This window comes from Mobula hypostoma, chromosome 8 (genome assembly GCF_963921235.1).
Source record: "Mobula hypostoma chromosome 8, sMobHyp1.1, whole genome shotgun sequence".
Taxonomy (NCBI): Eukaryota; Metazoa; Chordata; class Chondrichthyes; order Myliobatiformes; family Myliobatidae; genus Mobula; species Mobula hypostoma.
This window is the reverse complement of record NC_086104.1, coordinates 115,299,370-115,317,117: the sequence shown is the minus strand read 5'-3', so window position 1 is coordinate 115,317,117 and position 17,748 is coordinate 115,299,370. Positions and strand designations below refer to the sequence as shown.

General features: G+C 45.9%; 1 protein-coding gene across 5 annotated transcripts in view; it reads right to left on the bottom strand.

The window, feature by feature from the left end:
- LOC134350861 (serine/threonine-protein phosphatase 2A 65 kDa regulatory subunit A alpha isoform-like) overlaps positions 1-8,873 on the bottom strand; it is a 140,182-nt gene extending 131,309 nt beyond the window's left edge. For all 5 annotated transcript variants that reach the window (XM_063056638.1, XM_063056635.1, XM_063056636.1 and 2 more), the window contains exons 1-4: positions 8,753-8,873; positions 8,019-8,109; positions 2,570-2,670; positions 473-705 (exon numbers count right to left, since the gene is read on the bottom strand). In XM_063056638.1, coding sequence (XP_062912708.1) covers positions 473-705; positions 2,570-2,670; positions 8,019-8,109; positions 8,753-8,836 — 509 coding nt within the window. In that variant the 5' untranslated portion in view covers positions 8,837-8,873. The remainder of the gene's footprint in view (positions 1-472; positions 706-2,569; positions 2,671-8,018; positions 8,110-8,752) is intronic.
- Positions 8,874-17,748: the final 8,875 nt, after the last annotated feature.

Sequence of the window (17,748 nt, the reverse complement as noted above, 5' to 3'; positions counted from 1 at the left end):
CAACCAAGGAAGTCCCTCACTGTGACGGCTACTGGACCTAGACCTCCAAGGTCCAGAGAGTGTAACTGCCCCAGTGCAACAGCTTTTCCAGTTTAAAAACTCTCCTACACAGGTCTCCTGTCATTAATGGGTACAATGGACAACCAACCATATTTAAACCATAGGTTGATAGGCAATTAATTAGTTTGAGTGTCAAAGTTACATGAAGAAGGCAGGAGAGTGGGCTGGAGAGGAAAAATAAATCAGCCACGATGGCCGAGTTGATGGGCCAAATGACCTAATTCTGCTCCTATGTACTATCTTATGGAAATGGGAGTGTGGTGTGAGTTTGTTCAAAGACCCATTAAGTCATGTGACTGCTCTGCATGCTGTGGGACTCTGACCTCATGGATCCTCATGCCTTGGTGACTCCAAAGTCACAACCCTGCTTCAACATACCCTCTGCTCCCCTGGGGGCTCTGACGATACTTACTGCCGGAGGTCCGACTTGACAGTGCTGGAGACACGAGGGTAGCAAACACTGAAGAGGCCGCAGGCAGACGTGCGGGAGGTGAACCAGTCGCCGCCAGAGAGGCGCTTGACAAGGGGTACAAAGTGGCGCTCCAGGTCCGAGGGAGAGTGCTCCTTGGAGATGGTGCGCAGCGATTCCACGGCCTTTTCCCGCACCACCGTCTCCTCCACTGTGGCCAGGCTCTCTAGCGGGGGCTGACAGGGAGGGGAAGGAGGGAGGGAAAAAGATGTCATAAATTGAAAGCTTAAAACTTTGGAACTAGTATTTTAAAACACGGTGCACTAGTTAATGAGCTAATAAGGTATGGAGGTTACTTAGGTTGTTGCTATGATCACCCTATAAGACAGAGGAGCTTTGAAGCCTGACTAATCAATAACCTTTCAACTTCTGCTTTAAATACACCTAATGACTTGATAGTCATTGAAGATGATGCATAGTGATTCCACAGCCTTTTTCTGCACCACCATATCCTCCACTATGGCCAGGCTCTCCAGTCGGGGCTGATGGGGAGGAAGGTGAAGAGAGGGAAAGAGATATCTGTCCACAGGTGTCTGTGGCAATAAATTCCACGGATTCATCATCCTCGGGTTAAATAAATTCTTCCTCATCTCTGATGACAATTGGCAGTACCGATAAAGGGTCTCGGCACAAAACATCGACTGTTTATCCCCCTCCATAGATGCTGCCTGACTTTGAGTTTCACTAGTATTATGTGAGCGCTGTTCAAGATTTCCAGCATCTGCAGAATCTTCTGTGTTTATGACAAAGCTGATCTTTGTCCACTTCTTTTCTACTCTGGTCCCTCAGAATCTATAAATCTGATGATCCTCGTCTCAAATTTCTCAGCTTAGCCTTTCAGGGGATAAGCGTTCCAAAGATCCACACCCCTCTGAGCTGGGAACTCTCCCATGCCAGTCACAGAACAGAAAACAGCACAGCACCAGAACAGGTGTTTCAGACCTCCATGTCTGTACTGAACTGAGCTAGGCATAGCTAATCTAACATCCAATCTGTACATGGTTGATATCCCGCTGTATTTGTGTGTTTATCTAAGGGCCACTTAATTACGTCCATCATAAGACCAGAAGCCACAAGACATAGAAGCAGAATTAGGCCATTCGGTGCATCAAATGTATTCCTCTATTCCATCATGACTGATTTATTATTCCACCCCATTTTCCCTTTTCCCCATAACCTTTGACACCCTGACTAATCAAGAACTTATCAACCTCTGCTTTAAATATACCCAACAGCTTGGCCTCTACAGCGATCTATGCCAATGAATTCCACACTCTGGCTAAAGAAATTCCTCATCTCTGTTCTAAAGGGACATCCTTCTATCTGGATTGGATATGGAAAGGATGTTTCCTATAGTGGAAGAATTAGGACCAGAGGGCAGAGTTCATAGATGTGTACTGCTGAGTGTATTGTCTGGCTGCATCACAGCCCACTCAACATCAATGCCCTCAAACAGAACATCCTACAAAAAGTAGAAGAATCCGCCCAGTCCATCATGGGTAAAACCCCCGCAACCATTGAGTACATCTACATGAAATGCTGTCACAGAAAAGCAGCGTCCATCACTGAGGTCCCACACAACCAAGACATGCTCTCATCACTGCTGCCGTCAGGAAGAAGGTACAGGAGCATCAGAACTCACATCACTACATTCAGGAATAGCTATTACCCCTCAACCATCAGGCTCTTGACTCAAAGGGGATAACTTCATTCGCCACATTATTGAATGGACTCACTTTCAAGGACTCTTCATCTCATGATCTGGATATTTATTGCTTACTTATTAATTATTGCTTCTTTTTCTATTAGTAGTTTTTATTAGTAGTTGTTTTTTGCACTGTCTGAATGCTATAGTTGGGCAGTCTTTCATTGATTCAATTAAATGATTATTATTCTTTATTGAGTATGCCCACAAGAAAACGAATCCCAGGGTGATATATGAACTTTGAATAATGACGCCTCTGAGGTTACAGAAGTCGACTGAGTGCATACAGACCCATGAGAGTGGATCCCATGGAACTGCAGCTCAATAGCACATACCAGCAAGCAATGGACATGTGCTGGGCCTCCCACAAGGGCAGTGAATGATCCCAGCTGCTCAGCTAAAGCAAGCAGTACTTCATCCTCATCATAAATCGTATCTGAAACACAAAATAAGTTAGTTCTTGTTTACTTGTTATTTGTAATGCATTTGTTTCCAAAGGAAATCATGGGAGTGAGAGCAAACATGTACAAAACTAGAGTTTAAAAAGCACACAGGAAGCACTGTGCACAGTTCCAGTCTCCGCATCCCTGGGTCAGACCGCACCGGGAACACCGTGCACAGCTCCACTCTCCGTATCCCTGGGTCAGACCGCACCAGGAGCACCATACACAGTTCCAGTCTCCGTATCCCTGGGTCAGACCCACACCGGGAGCACCGCGCACAGCTCCAGTCTCCGTATCCCTAGGTCAGACCCACACCGGGAACACCGTGCACAGCTCCAGTCTCCGTATCCCTGGGTCAGACCGCACCGGGAGCACCATACACAGTTCCAGTCTCCGTATCCCTGGGTCAGACCCACACCGGGAGCACCGCGCACAGCTCCAGTCTCCGTATCCCTGGGTCAGACCGCACCGGGAGCACCATACACAGTTCCAGTCTCCGTATCCCTGGGTCAGACCCACACCGGGAGCACCATACACAGTTCCAGTCTCCGTGTCCCTGGGTCAGACCCACACCGGAAGCACCGTGCACAGCTCCAGTCTCCGTATCCTTGGGTCAGAGCCACACCGGGAGCACCGTGCACAGCTCCAGTCTCCGTATCCTTGGGTCAGACCCACACCGGGAGCACCGTGTACAGTTCCAGTCTCCGTATCCCTGGGTCAGACCCACACCGGGAGCACCATGCACAGTTCCAGTCTCCGTATCTCCAGTCTCCATTTTATTTCTCGGAGTAGGAGAGAGGCCAGACTGCACAGACGTGTGACGTCAGCCAGTTGAGCGCGAACAGTTTAAAAGAAAACCGCCATATCCAGCGGGCAGTGTCGGAGCAGGCTGCGGAGTGAGAGGGTGCAGAGTGAAACGGCTTTGGCTCAACAGCCTTCGGCGGAGATGGGAAGAGGCTTCCTGCGACCGTTGAGTCTCATAGTAACGGAGTAAGTTACAGTTTTTTGGTATTTAGTACAAATAGTAGCATTAGAGGTATGCATCTAGGATTAGTTGTGCTTGGAGTGCCAGACCTTCGGCTAATTAGGGAAAGTGAGGAGGTGATAGATACTACCTATAGAGATGTAGTAGATAGCACCCCTGTGACAGTCCCCCTCAGAAATCGATATATCGTTTTGGATACTGTTGAAGAGGCAGACCTGACAGAGGAGGACCACAGTGAACGAGACTCTGGCATTCTGCCCAGTGCCGAAATCAAGAGAGCAAGAAGGAATGCGGTAGTTATAGGGGACTCCATCGTAAAGGGGACGGACAAGAGATTCTGCGAGCCGGACAAGGATACCCGGATGGTGTGTTGCCTCCCTGGTGCCAAGGTACGGGATGTCTCAGATCGAGTCCAGAGTATTCTGAGGAGAGAGGGCCAGCAGCCGGAAGTCTTGGTACATGTTGGTACCAATGACATAGACAGAAAAAGAGGGGAGGTCCTGAAGAAAGATTACTGGGAGCTAGGAAGAAACTGGAAAAGCCGGACCTCCAGAGTAATAATATCAGGATTGCTGCCTGAGCAATGATGGTAAGAATAGCAGAATTAAACAGAAGAATGTGTGGCTAAGTAACTGGTGCAGGGGACAGGGCTTCAAATTCTTGAATCATTGGGATCTATTTTGGGGAAGGTATGACTTATACAAAAAAGATGGATTACACCTGAACTCAAAAGGTACTAATATCCTGGCGGGATTGTTTAATATAGCTGTTAGGGAGGGTTTAAACTAAGTTGGCAAGGGGAAGGAAACCAAGTTCTTAGGGTCGAGGAAGAGAAAAATAGAAATAAGTCAAAAATACTGTGCAGCAAAGATGGCAAGAAGGACAGGCCAGTGAATATACAGGATAATTTGCTGCAAAATAGAAATATAGCAAAATCCACAACAGATACTGATCTAAATGTACTGTACTTAAATGCACGCAGCATTAGAAATAAAGTGGATGACCTTGCTGCACAGCTACAGGTTAAAAGATATGACATTGTGGCCATCACTGAGTCATGGCTAAATGATGGATGTGATTGGGAGCTGAATATCCAAGGATACACAGTGTATAAGAAAGATAGGAAGGTAGGTAAAGGGGGTGGCGTGGCCCTGATGGTAAGTACCAATATCAAATCAATAGAAAGAAGGGATATAGGATCAGAAGAGGTAGAATCCTTATGGGTAGAATTAAGAAATGGCAAGGGTAAAAAGACACTAATAGCAGTTATACACAGGCCTCCAAACAGCAGCCGGGATGTGGACTACAAGTTGCAGCTGGAAATAGAAAAAGTGCGTCAGAAGGACAATGTCAAGATAATTATAGGGGATTTTAATATGAAAGTGGATTGGGAAAGTCAGGAAGGTAATGGATCTCAGGAGAGGGAGTTTGTAGAATGCCTACAGGATGGCTTTTTGGAGCAGCTTGTCCAGAAGCCCACCGGGGACCGGCTGTTTTGGATTGGGTGCTGTGTAACGAACCTGAGGCGATTAGGGAGCTGGAGGTAATGGAACCCCTTGGAAGCAGTGATCATAATATGATTGAGTTCAGTTTCAAATTTGAAAAGGAGAAGCTGGTATCAGGTGTATCGATATTTCAGTGGAACAGAGGAAATTACAGTGGTATGAGAGAGGAACTGGCCCAAGCCGATTGGAAAAGTAAACTAAATGGAGGGACGGCAGAGCAGAATTGGATGAAATTCCTACAAGAAATAAAGAAAATGCAGGAAAAATATATCCTTAGAAAAAAGAAAATCATGAATGGAAAAATGGCACAAATGTGGCTAATGAGAGAGGTTAAGGCAAAAATGAAAGCAAAAGAAACAGCATACAAGGAAGCAAAAATTAGTGGGAAAAATGAGGACTGGAAGACTTTTAAAAACTTACAGAAGGAAACTAAGAAGTCACTAGGAAAGAAAAGATGAATTATGAAAGGAAGTTGGTGATTAACATAAAAAAGGATACTAAGAGTTTTTTTAAATATATGAAAAGTAAAAGACTGACAAGGGTAGATACGGGACCGATTGAAAATGATGCTGGAGAAATTATAATGGATAACAAAGAGATGGCGGAGGAACTGAATGAGTATTTTGCATCAGTCTTCACAGTGGAAGACATGAGCAATATACCTGATAGCCAGAGGTATCAGGGAATAGAGTTAGGTACAGTCAAGATTACTAGAGAGAAAGTGCTTGGGAAGCTAAGAATAGATAAGTCTCCCGGTCCGGATGAGGTACACCCAAGGGTTCTGAAGGAGGTGGCTTTGGAGATTGTGGAAGCATTGGAAATGACCTTCCAGGAATCAATAGACTCTGGCATGGTTCCGGAGGACTGGAAGGTTGCAAATGTAGTTCCGCTATTCAAGAAAGGAAGGAGGCAGCAAAAAGAAAATTACAGACCTATTAGTCTGACATCGGTAGTTGGAAAGATATTGAAGTCAATCCTCAAGGACAAGGTTATGAAATACCTCGAGGTGCATGACAAGATAGGCCGAAGCCAGCATGGTTTCATGAAGGTAAGATCCTGCCTCATCAACATATTGGAATTTTTTTAGGTAATCTCGAATAAGATTGACAAGGGAGAGGCTGTGGATGCTGTGTATTTGGATTTTCAAAAGGCCTTCGATAAGGTGCCGCATAAGAGGCTGCTTAATAAGATGAGAGCCCACGGAATTATAGGAAAGATATTGAAATGGGTGGAGCATTGGCTGATAGGCAGAAAGCAAAGGGTGGGAATAAAGGGATCCTATTCTGATTGGTTGCCGGTTACTAGTGGTGTTCCGCAGGGGTCGGTGTTGGGGCCACTTCTTTTTACGATGTATATCAATAATTTGGATTATGGATTAAATGGTTTTGTGGCTAAGTTTGCGGATGACACCAAAATAGGTGGAGGAGCCGGAAATGTTGAAGAAACGGAAAGGTTGCAGAGAGACTTAGTCAGTTTAGGAGAGTGGGCAAAGAAATGGCAGATGAGACACAACGTTGACGAATGTACGGTTGTACATTTTGGAAGAAGAAATAATCGGGCAAATTATTATTTAGATGGGGAGAAAATTCAAAAATCGGAAGTGCAAAGGGACTTGGTGGTCCTCGTGCAGGATACCCTAAAGGTTAACCACCAAGTTGAATCGGCGGTAAGGAAAGCGAATGCTATGTTGGCATTCATTTCAAGAGGAATAGTGTGAGGAGGTGTTGATGAGGCTCTATGGGGCATTAGTGAGACCTCATTTGGAATACTGTGTGCTGCTTTGGGCCCCCTATCTTAGGAAGGATGTACTGATGTTGGAGAGAGTTCAGAGAAGATTTACGAGGATGATTCCTGGAATGCAGGGGCTAACATATGAGGAGCGTTGGTTCGCTCTTGGACTGTATTCATTAGAGTATAGAAGAATGAGAGGGGATCTCATAGAAACATTTTGGATGTGGAAAGGTTGTTTCTCTTGGTGGGTGAGTCCAGGACAAGAGGCCACAGTCTTAGAATTAGAGGGTACCCAGTTAAAACAGAGATGAGGAGAATTTTTTTTAGCCAGAGGGTCGTGGATTTGTGGAATTCGTTGCCACATACAGCTGTGGAGGCCCGATCACTGAGGATGTTTAAGGAGGAGATTGACAGGTATCTAATTAGTCAGGGCATCAAGGGATATGGGGAAAAAGCCGGAAATTGGAACTAGATGGGTGAATAGTTTAACTCATGGGGGAGCTGCGGAGCAGACTAGATGGACCGAATGGCCTACTTCTGCTCCTTTGTCTTGTGATCTTATGATCTCTGTATCCCTGGGTCAGACCACACCAGGAACACCGTGCACAGTTCCAGTCTCTGTATCCATTTGTACAGATGATTTTGGGAGCAGTGAACGATGTTAGGGGACCAGGTTGAGTTTAGGAAGAGGGATGAGTGGAGTTGAACCAAATCAGGGACTGGAGCTGGAGTCCAGGTCAGAGTGTTTTGCCAGTAATTCCTGTGGACAAATGCTGGGTCAATGGGTATGAAGGCTGGTCACCCCCCCCCCCCCACCAGAACTATTGCTGCTTGTGCTGTTCTGCTGAACATTGCGCAATGCTATGCTGGTGCCAGAATGTGTGGTGACACCTGCAGGCTGTTCTCCAGCACATCCTTAGGTTTGCTAGTTGATGCAAATGACAGATTTCACTGTGTGTTTCCATGTATGTGTTATTTATAAATTAACCTGAATATGAGCTGCTGCTCATTATATTCTGTCTCTGTTTTCCTGTGGCCTAATGTAAGTATTACCAATGGTGGGAAACTGCTGGGCTAAAGGACACTTCAGGCCACACTCCCAGCCTGCCCCCACACTCACCTGTTAAAAATGGCAGCAGTTCATTTCGCGTTCTCTCCACACCCAGAGCCAGCGCAATGGTGGACAGCTTTTTGATGCTATTGAGACGGAGCTGGAAGAGAGGAGAGTAACGTGATGGAACCGAACGTTTGCTGCAATGAATCTGCCCGATTCCAAGTGTTATGCTGAACTGGATTTGGTATCAAGGGAAGGAGACACAGTGAAGATAACAGGAATTATCTCTGACCCATGCAGTGGTCCTAGGGAATGAAGGACTTCAACTGAACTTGGGGTTAAGGGTTATTTGGCTCACAGTGTGTGGGCAAGCTGGAAATCAGCCCGATGCCACAGTCCAGCACCAGCTCCATGTCCCCGCAGGTCAGACCAGACTGTTCCCAGTGAACGTCCCACAGCAGTTAGCCCATGGAGTTGGTCCCTGCAGCTAATGCATCAGGTTGGGCAATCTCGACCCTCACCTCAGGATCCCTCATACCTCCTTCCTCCTCCTCTTGCCCCTTTAGACCCTCGCCCCAGGCTCCCCACCCCCCTCTCCCTCCACACCTCCTACCCTCACCTCAGGCTTCTCCGCGCCACATCAGACCCTCCTCCCTCCCTCCACCTTCTTTCTCCCCTCAGATCTTCCTTCACTTTCCCTCCCTTCCCTCAGACCTTCCTTCCTTCCTTCTTTCTCCCCTCCCTTTCTTTCGAGCTTCCTCCCCTTTCCTCAGACCTTCCTCGCTCGCTCCCTCCCCCACCTGCACGTCCTCATTCCTCAGCTCGTCGATCAGCACCGCGATCGGGTACAGAGAATCGTCCCCGTCCCCAGACGTCGCCGCCATCTCCCCACCGCGCACGCGCACGCGCCCTCGCGCTGGGTACCAGCCGCCCGCAGAACTTGCGCATACGCATCTCGCCGGAAGCCGTCATTGCCGGCCAACAGCGGTCCGGCGACCACCGCATGCGCATTGTCTTGCTACGCACCCGAAGCGGAGGACTTGCTGAGCCGAGCTTTTGAGGTGGACAACTCTGCCATCCAGGCTCTACCTGAACCCCGGGATATTAAAGATGTCTGTATCCTGCCTTCTGCAGCATTGACTGAAGAGTGCAAAGTCATCCATTATTTCTGGGAGAAAGTTAGAGTGAAATGATAAAGGTTTAGTACGTGGAGAGGAGACGATGGGCACTTCTAGGAAAGACAGATTAGAATATTTTCTAAATGGTCATAACTATGGAATTACAATCAATGCTCGGCATAGTACAAGATACCATTGAAAATCCAAGGCAGCAAGGTGGCATAATGCCTGTACAGGTTGAATTCCCACCACTATCTGAAAGAAGTCCATATGTTCTTCCAGTAAAGGTGTGGGTTTCCTCTAAGTGTTCCAGTTTTCTCCCACTCCCAAAGATGTACAGTTTAGTACATCCGAGATGGTACTGGTGAACCATGGCGACTTCTGCAGTGTACAGACAATACTTTGAAATATACCTCACTGTTACCATCAGGTAGGAGGTACAGAAGGCTGAAGGCACACACTCAGTGATTCAGGAACAGCTTCTTTCCCGTCTGCCATATGATTCCTAAATGGACATTGAACCCTTGGACACTACCTCACTTTATTTAATATACAGTATTTCTGATTTTTGCACGTTTAAAAAAAAATTAAATATATGTATACTGTAATTGATTTACTTGTCTATTATTATAACCATATAACAATTACAGCATGGAAACAGGCCATCTCAGCCCTTCTAGTCCGTGCCGAACTTCTACTCTCATCTCGTCCCACCGACCTGCACTCAGCCCATAACCCTCCATTCCTTTCCTGTCCATATATCCATCCAATTGAACTTTAAATGACAACATCGAACCTGCCTCAACCACTTCTGCTGGAAGCTCGTTCCACACAGCTACCACTCTCTGAGTGAAGAAGTTCCCCCTTATGTTACCCCTAAACTTTTGCCCTTTAACTCTCAACTCATGTCCTCTTGTTTGAATCTCCCCTACTCTCAATGGAAAAAGCCTATCCATGTCAACTCTATCAATCCCCCTCATAATTTTAAACACCTCTATCAAGTCCCACCTCAACCTTCTACGCTCCAAAGAATAAAGACCTAACTTGTTCAACCTTTCTCTGTAACTTAGGAGATGAAACCCAGGCAACATTTTAGTAAACCTCCTCCGTACTCTCTCTATTTTATTGACATCTTTCCTATAATTCGGTGACCAGAACTGTACAAAATACTCCAAATTAGGCCTTACCAATGCATCCATTACATCCCATCTCCTATACTCAATACTCTGATTAACAAAGGCCAGCATACCAAAAGCTTTCTTCACCACCCTATCCACATGCGATTCTACCTTCAGGGAACTATGCACCATTATTCCTAGATCCCTCTGTTCTACAGCATTCTTCAATGCCCTACCATTTACCATGGATGTCCTATTTTGATTAGTCCCACCAAAATGTAGCACCTCACATTTTTCAGCATTAAACTCCATCTGCCATCATTCAGCCAACTCTTCTAACTGGCCTAAATCTCTGCAAGCTTTGAAAACCTACTTCATTATCCACAACTCCACCTATCTTAGTATCATCTGCATACTTACTAATCCAATTTACCACTCCATCATCCAGATCATTAATATATATGACAAACAACAGTGGACCCAGTACAGATCCCTGAGGCACACCGCTAGTCACCGGCCTCCAATCTGACAAACAGTTATCCACCACTACTCTCTGGCGTCTCCCATCTAGCCACTGTTCTTACTACTTCTAGCATTTTACTACTTCGATATTAATGCCTAACCATTGAACCTTCCTAACTAACCTTGCGTGTGGAACCTTGTCAAAAGCCTTACTGAAGTCCATATAGACAACATCCACTGCTTTACCCTCATCAACTTTCTTAGTAACCTCTTCAAAAAATTCAAAAAGATTTGTCAAACATGACCTTCCACGCACAAATCCATGTTGACTGTTTCTAATCAGACCCTGTCTATCCAGATAATTATATATACCATCTCTAAGAATACTTTCTATTAATTTACCCACCACTGATGTCAAACTTACAGGCTGATAATTGCTAGGTTTACTCTTAGAACCCTTTTTAAACAATGGAACCACATGAGCAATACGCCAAACCTCTGGCACCATCCCCGTTTCTAATGACATTTGAAATATTTCTGTCAGAGCCCCTGCTATTTCCACACTAACTTCCTCAAGGTCCTAGGGAATATCTTGTCCGGACCCGGAGACTTATCCACTTTTATATTCCTTAAAAGCGCCAGTACTTGCTCTTCTTTAATCGTCATACTTTCCATAACTACCCTTCTTGTTTCCTTTATTTTACACAATTCAATATCCTTCTCCTTAGTGAATACCGAAGAAAAGAATTTGTTCAAAATCTCCCCCATCTCTTTTGGCTCAGCACATAGCCGTCCACTCTGATTCTCTAAGGGACCAATTTTATCCCTCACTAACCTTTTGCTATTAACATAACTGTAGAAACCCTTTGGATTTATTTTCACCTTACTTGCCAAAGCAGCCTCGTATCTTCTTTTAACTTTTCTAATTTCTTTCTTAAGATTCTTTTCACATTCTTTATATTCTCGAGCACCTCACTAACTCCAAGCTGCCTGTACTTATTGAAGATCCCTCTCTTTTTCCGAACCAAGTTTCCAATATCCCTTGAAAACCATGGCTCTCTCAAACTTTTAACCTTTCCTTTCAACCTAACAGGAACATAAAGATCCTGCACCCTCAAAATTTCACCTTTAAATGACCTCCATTTCTCTATTACATCCTTCCCATAAAACAAATTGTCCCAATCCACTCCTTCTAAATCCTTTCACATCTCCTCAAAGTTAGCCTTTCTCCAATCAAAAATCTCAACCCTGGGTCCAGTCCTATTCTTCTCCATAATTGTATTGAAACTAATGGTATCGTGATCACTGGACCCGAACTGCTCCCCAACACAAACCTCCGTCACTTGCCCTATCTCATTCCCTAGCAGGAGATCCAACACTGTGCCTTCTCTAGTTGGTACCTCTTTGTATTGCTGCAAAAAACTATCTTGCACACATTTGACAAACTCCAAACCATCCAGCCCTTTTACAGAATGGGCTTCCCAGTCTATGTGTGGAAAATTAAAATCTCCCACAATCACAACCTTGTACTTACTACAAATATCTGCTATCTCCTTACAAATTTGCTTCTCCAGTTCTTGGTCCCCATTAGGTGGTCTATAATACACCCCTATAAGCGTCACAACACCTTTCCTATTCCTCAATTCCACCCAAATAGCCTCCCTAGATGAGTCCTTTAATCTATCCTGCCAGAGCAGCGCTGTTATATTTTCTCTGACAAGCAATGCAGCACCTCCACCTCTTGCCCCTCCTATTCTATCACACCTGAAGCAATGAAATCCTGGAATATTTAGTTGCCAATCACACCCCTCCTGCAACCACGTTTCACTAATAGCTACAACATCATATTTCCAGGTATCAATCCATGCTCTAAGCTCATCCACCTTTCTTACAATGCGCCTAGCATTAAAATAGATGCATTTAAGAAACTCTCCACCTCCTACTCTCTGTTTATCCTTAATGGAGCAAACAACTTTGTATCTTTTTCTTCCTTGTCCCCTACATCTCTGGTCTGATTGCTCCTGATCTCTGTTCCCTGCCTATCCTCCCTCACACACTGTCTACCTGCTTTCTCTATTTGTGAACTAACCTCCTCTCTCCTAGTCTCTTTAATTTGATTCCCTCCCCTCAACCATTCTAGTTTAAAGTCACCTCAGTAGCCCTCGCAAATCTCCCTGCCAGGATATTGGACCCCTAGGATTCAAGTGTAACCAGTCTTTTTTGTACAGGTAACGCCTGCGCCAAAAGAGGTCCCAATGATCCAAAAACTTGAATCCCTGCCCTCTGCTCCAATCCCTCAGCCACGCATTTATCCTCCACCTCATTCCATTCCTACTCTCACTGTCGCGTGGCACATGCAGTAATCCCGAGATTACTACTTCTGCGGTCCTTTTTCTCAACTCCCTTCCTAACTCCCTATATTCTTTTTTCAGGACCTCTCCCCCTTTCCAACCTATGTCATTGGTACCTATATGTACCATGACCTCTGGCTCCTCACCCTCCTACTTCAGGTCCTCTTGGATGTGATCAGAAACATTCTGGACCCTGGCACTAGGGAGGCAAGCTATCATCCGGGTCTCCGGACTTCATCTACAGAATCGTCTATCTGACCCCCTAACTATTGAGTCCCCTATTACAACTGCCCTCCTCTTCCTTTCCCCACCCTTCTGAGCTACAGGGCCCGACTCTGTGCTGAAGGCACGGCCATTGTTGCTTCCCCCAGGTATGCTGTCCCCCCCCCCAACAGTACTCAAACAGGAGTACTTAATGTCAAGGGGCACAGCCACAGGGGTACTCTCGATTACCTGATTCTTCCTATTCCCCCTCCTAACCATGGCCCGGTGTGACCACCTGCCTGTAACTCCTCTATGTCAACTCCTCACTCTCCCTGACCAGACGAAGGTCATCGAGCTGCAGCTCCAGTTCCCTAACGCAGTCTCTTAGGAGCTGCATCTCGACGCACCTGGCACAGATGTGGAATTCCGGGAGGCTGGGAGACTCCAGGGCCTCCCACAAGCTGCCCTCACACTCATACTTCCCTCTCTCCTCAAATAACAACAAAAAATGAATACCAAACCTTCTTCGCCTCACCTGTTTCTGCCTAAGCCCATTGAGCCAAAGCCCTTAAGCCTTCACTCTGCTCCCGGCTCTCTCCGCAGCCCGCAAATGATGCTGCCCGTTGTATAAGGCTCTGTTCCTTTTAAATCTTCCGCGCTTCACTGCCAGATGTCACACGCCTGCGCAGTCCCGCCTCTCTGAATGCCGATGGAAAAAAAAATGAAAAATTCAAATTTTTATTTCATTTATATTTTTTCTCTTCTATGTTATGCATTGCATTGAACTGCTGCTGCTAAGTTACCAAATTAATGTCACATGCCAGTGATAATAAACCTGATTCTGAACATCTGGACAGCAAAAATGCATACATCAAGATGCACTTTATTGACGGCAGTTTGGCATTCAATACCATCATCCCCTCAAAAGTAATCAATAAGCTTCAGGACCTTGGCCTCATTACATCCTTGTGCAATTGGATCCTTGATTTCTTCACTTGAAGACCACAGTCAGTTCAGATTGGCAACATCTCCTCCACTTTTTTCCATCAGCACAGGTGCACCACAAGGCTGTGTGCTTAGCCTCCTGCTCTACTAACTTTACACTTATGACTGTGTGGCTAAGCAGAGCCCCAGTGTGATATTCAAGTCTGATGATGACGCCACTGTCATAGGCTGAGTCAAAGGTGGTGATTAGGAGGGATATTGAAATCTGGCTGAGTGGTGCCACAACAGCCACCTTTTACTCAATGTCAGCAAGACCAAGGAGCTGATTATTGGCTTCAGGAAGAGTTAACTAGAGGTCCATTAGCCATTCCTCATTGGAGGATCAGAGATGGAAATGGTCAGTATCTTTAAATTCCTGGGTGTCATTATTACTGAGGACCTGTCCTGTGGCCACAGGTAAGTGCGATTACAAAGAAAGCATAGCAGTGCCTCTACATCATAAGGAGTTTGTGAAGATTTGGCATGGTGTCTAAAACTTTGACTCTCTTGTATAGATTTGTGGTGCATAGCATACTGACTGGCTGCATCACAGCCTGGTATGGAAACACTAATGCTCTTGAACAGAAGGGGAGGGGGGAGGGGAGAGAGGAAACGTCGACTCAGACCATGAGAGGCCTGCGTCGGGCATTTTCATGCCTTACAAGGTGCAGATTGGGGCAGAAAATCCTACAAAAAGAGATGAAACCAGTCCATCATAGGTAAAGCCCTTCCCACCATTGAGCACATCTACATGAAACGCTGACACAGAAAAGCAGCATCCATCATTGGGGACCCTCTTGCCCCCCCAAGCACCAAGCACATGCTTTCTTCTTGCTGCTACCATCAGGATGAATGTCCAGGAGCCTCAGGACTCACACCACCAGGTTTAGGAACAGCTACTACTCCTCAACCATCAGGTTCTTGAACCAGAAGGGAGAACCTCACTTGCCCCACTGTTCCCATTATCTATGGACTCACTTTCAAGGCCTCTTCATCTGGTATTTTCACGGTTTATTGTCTTTGCACACTTGCCCAGTGCCCAAATTGATGCGGTCTTTCATTGATTCTATTATGGTTATTATTCTATTATGGATTTATTCAGTATGCTGGCAAGAAATTGAATCTCAGGGTTGTATATGCTAACATATGTACTTTGATAATCAATTTACTTTGAACTTTGAGTATGGAGAAAATGGGAGAAGCCAAAGGAGGAATTGTTCTGCCAGATGCAGAAGGATGGTGGTGGAGGGAAGCAGGCTGGTCCCTTTATTGAGAAAGAGGCAAACAGCTTTAAGGCCTTCTTGATGGGGGAGTAGAAGTGTATAGGCACTAGACATCCAAGGCAAAAATGTGGTGGTCATGGCAAGGGAAGCATAGAAAACCTACAGTACAATACAGGCCCTTCAGCCCACAAAGCTGTGCCGAACATGTACTTATTTTAGAAATTACCTAGGGTTACCCATAGCCCTCTATTTTTCTGAGTACTATACACCTGTCCAGGAGTCTCTTAAAAGACCCTATTGTATCCACCTCCACCACCGTCCACAGACTCACCACTCTCTGGGTAAAAAACTTACCCATGACATCTCCTCTGTATCTACTTCCAAGCACCTTAAAACTGTGGCCTCTCGTGCTAGCTAGTTCAGCCCTGGGAAAAGCCTTTGACTATCCACACGATTAATGCCTCTCATCATCTTATACACCTCTATCAGGTCACCTCTCATCCTCCACTGCTCCAAGGAGAAAAGGCCGAGTTCACTCAACCTATTCTCATAAAGCATGCTCCCCAATCCAGGAAGCATCCTTGTAAATCTCATCTGCACCCTTTCGATAGTTTCCACGTCCTTCCTGTAGTGAGGTGACCAGAACTGAGCACAGTACTCCAAGTGGGGTCTGACCAGGGTCCTATATAGCTGCAACATTACCACTCAGCTCTTAAACTCAATCCCACGATTGATGAAGGCCAATGCACCGTATGCCATCTTAACCACAGAGTCAACCTATATAGTAGCTTTGAGTGTCCTATGGACTCGGACCCCAAGATCCCTCTGATTCTCCACACTGCCAAGAGTCTTACCATTAATACTATATTCTGCCATCATATTTGACCTACCAAAACAAATGAACCTATCTGGGTTGAATCCTATCTGCCACTTCTCAGCCTAGTTTTGCATCCTATCGATGTCCCGCTGTAACCTCTGACAACTCTCCATACTATCCATAACATCCTTGAAACCTTCCTGAACGCACCTAGCAAACTCCACCCCATTTAAACCCCTTGCTCTTGGGAGATGCCAATCAATATCTGGGAAATTAAACTCTCCCACCACGACAACCCTGTTATTATTATTTCCAGAATCTGTCTCCCTATCTGCTCCTTGATGTCTCTGTTACTAATGAGTGGTCTATAAAAGACACCCAGTAAAGTTATTGACCCCTTCCTGTTTCTAACTTCCACCCACAAAGACTCAGCAGACAACCCCTCCATGTCTTCCTCCTTTACTGCAGCCATGACTATCTCCGATCAACAGTGCCATGCTCCCAACTCTTTTGCTTCCCTCCCTGTCCTTTCTGAAACATCTAAAGCCTGGCACTCGAAGTAACCGTTCCTGCCCCTGAGCCATCCAAGTCACTGTAATGGACACAACATCATAGTTCCAAGTACTGATCCACACTCTAAGCTCATCCGCTTTGTTCATGATGCTTCTTGCATTAAAATAGACACATCCCAAACCATCAGTCTGAGCATATCTCTTCTCTATCATCTGCCTATCCTCCCTCTCACAATGTCTCCAAGCTTTCTCTATTTGTGAGCCAACCGCCCCTTCCTCTGTCTCTTCAGTTCAGTTCCCACCCCCCCCCACCAAAATTTCTAGTTTGAACTCTCCCCAATAGTCAGAGTAAACCTCCCTGCCAGGATATTGGTCCCCCTCCGATTCAAGTGCAACCTGTCCATTTTGTACAGGTCACACCTGCCCCAATAATCCAGAAATCTGAATCCCTGCCCCCTGCTCCAAGCCCTCAGCCATGCATTTATCCTCTATTCCTGTACTCACTGTAGCGTGGCATAGGCAGTAATCCCGAGATTACTGCCTTTGAGGTCTTGCTTCTCAACTTCCTTCCTAACTCCCTGTAGTCTGTTTTTCTGGACCTCCTCCCTTTTCCTACCTATGTCATTGGTACTAATATGTACCACAACCTCTGGCTGTTCACCTCCCACTTCAGGATATTGTGGATGCGATCAGAAACATCCTGGACCCTGGCACCTAGGAGGCAAACTACCATCCACGTTTCTTTCCTGCGTCCACAGAATCGCCTGTCTGACCCCCTAACTATAGAGTCACCTATCACTGCTGTCTTTTTCCTTTCCCTACCCTTCTGAGCCACAGGGCCAGACTCTGTGCCAGAGGTGCGACAACTGTTGCTTCCCCCAGATAAGCCGTCTTCCCCCCGCCCCCAACAGTACTCAAACAGGAGTACTTATTGTCAAGGGGGACAGCCTCTGACTCCTGCCCTTCATCCCCCTGACTGTTATCCACTCATCTGTCTTCCTTGGCCT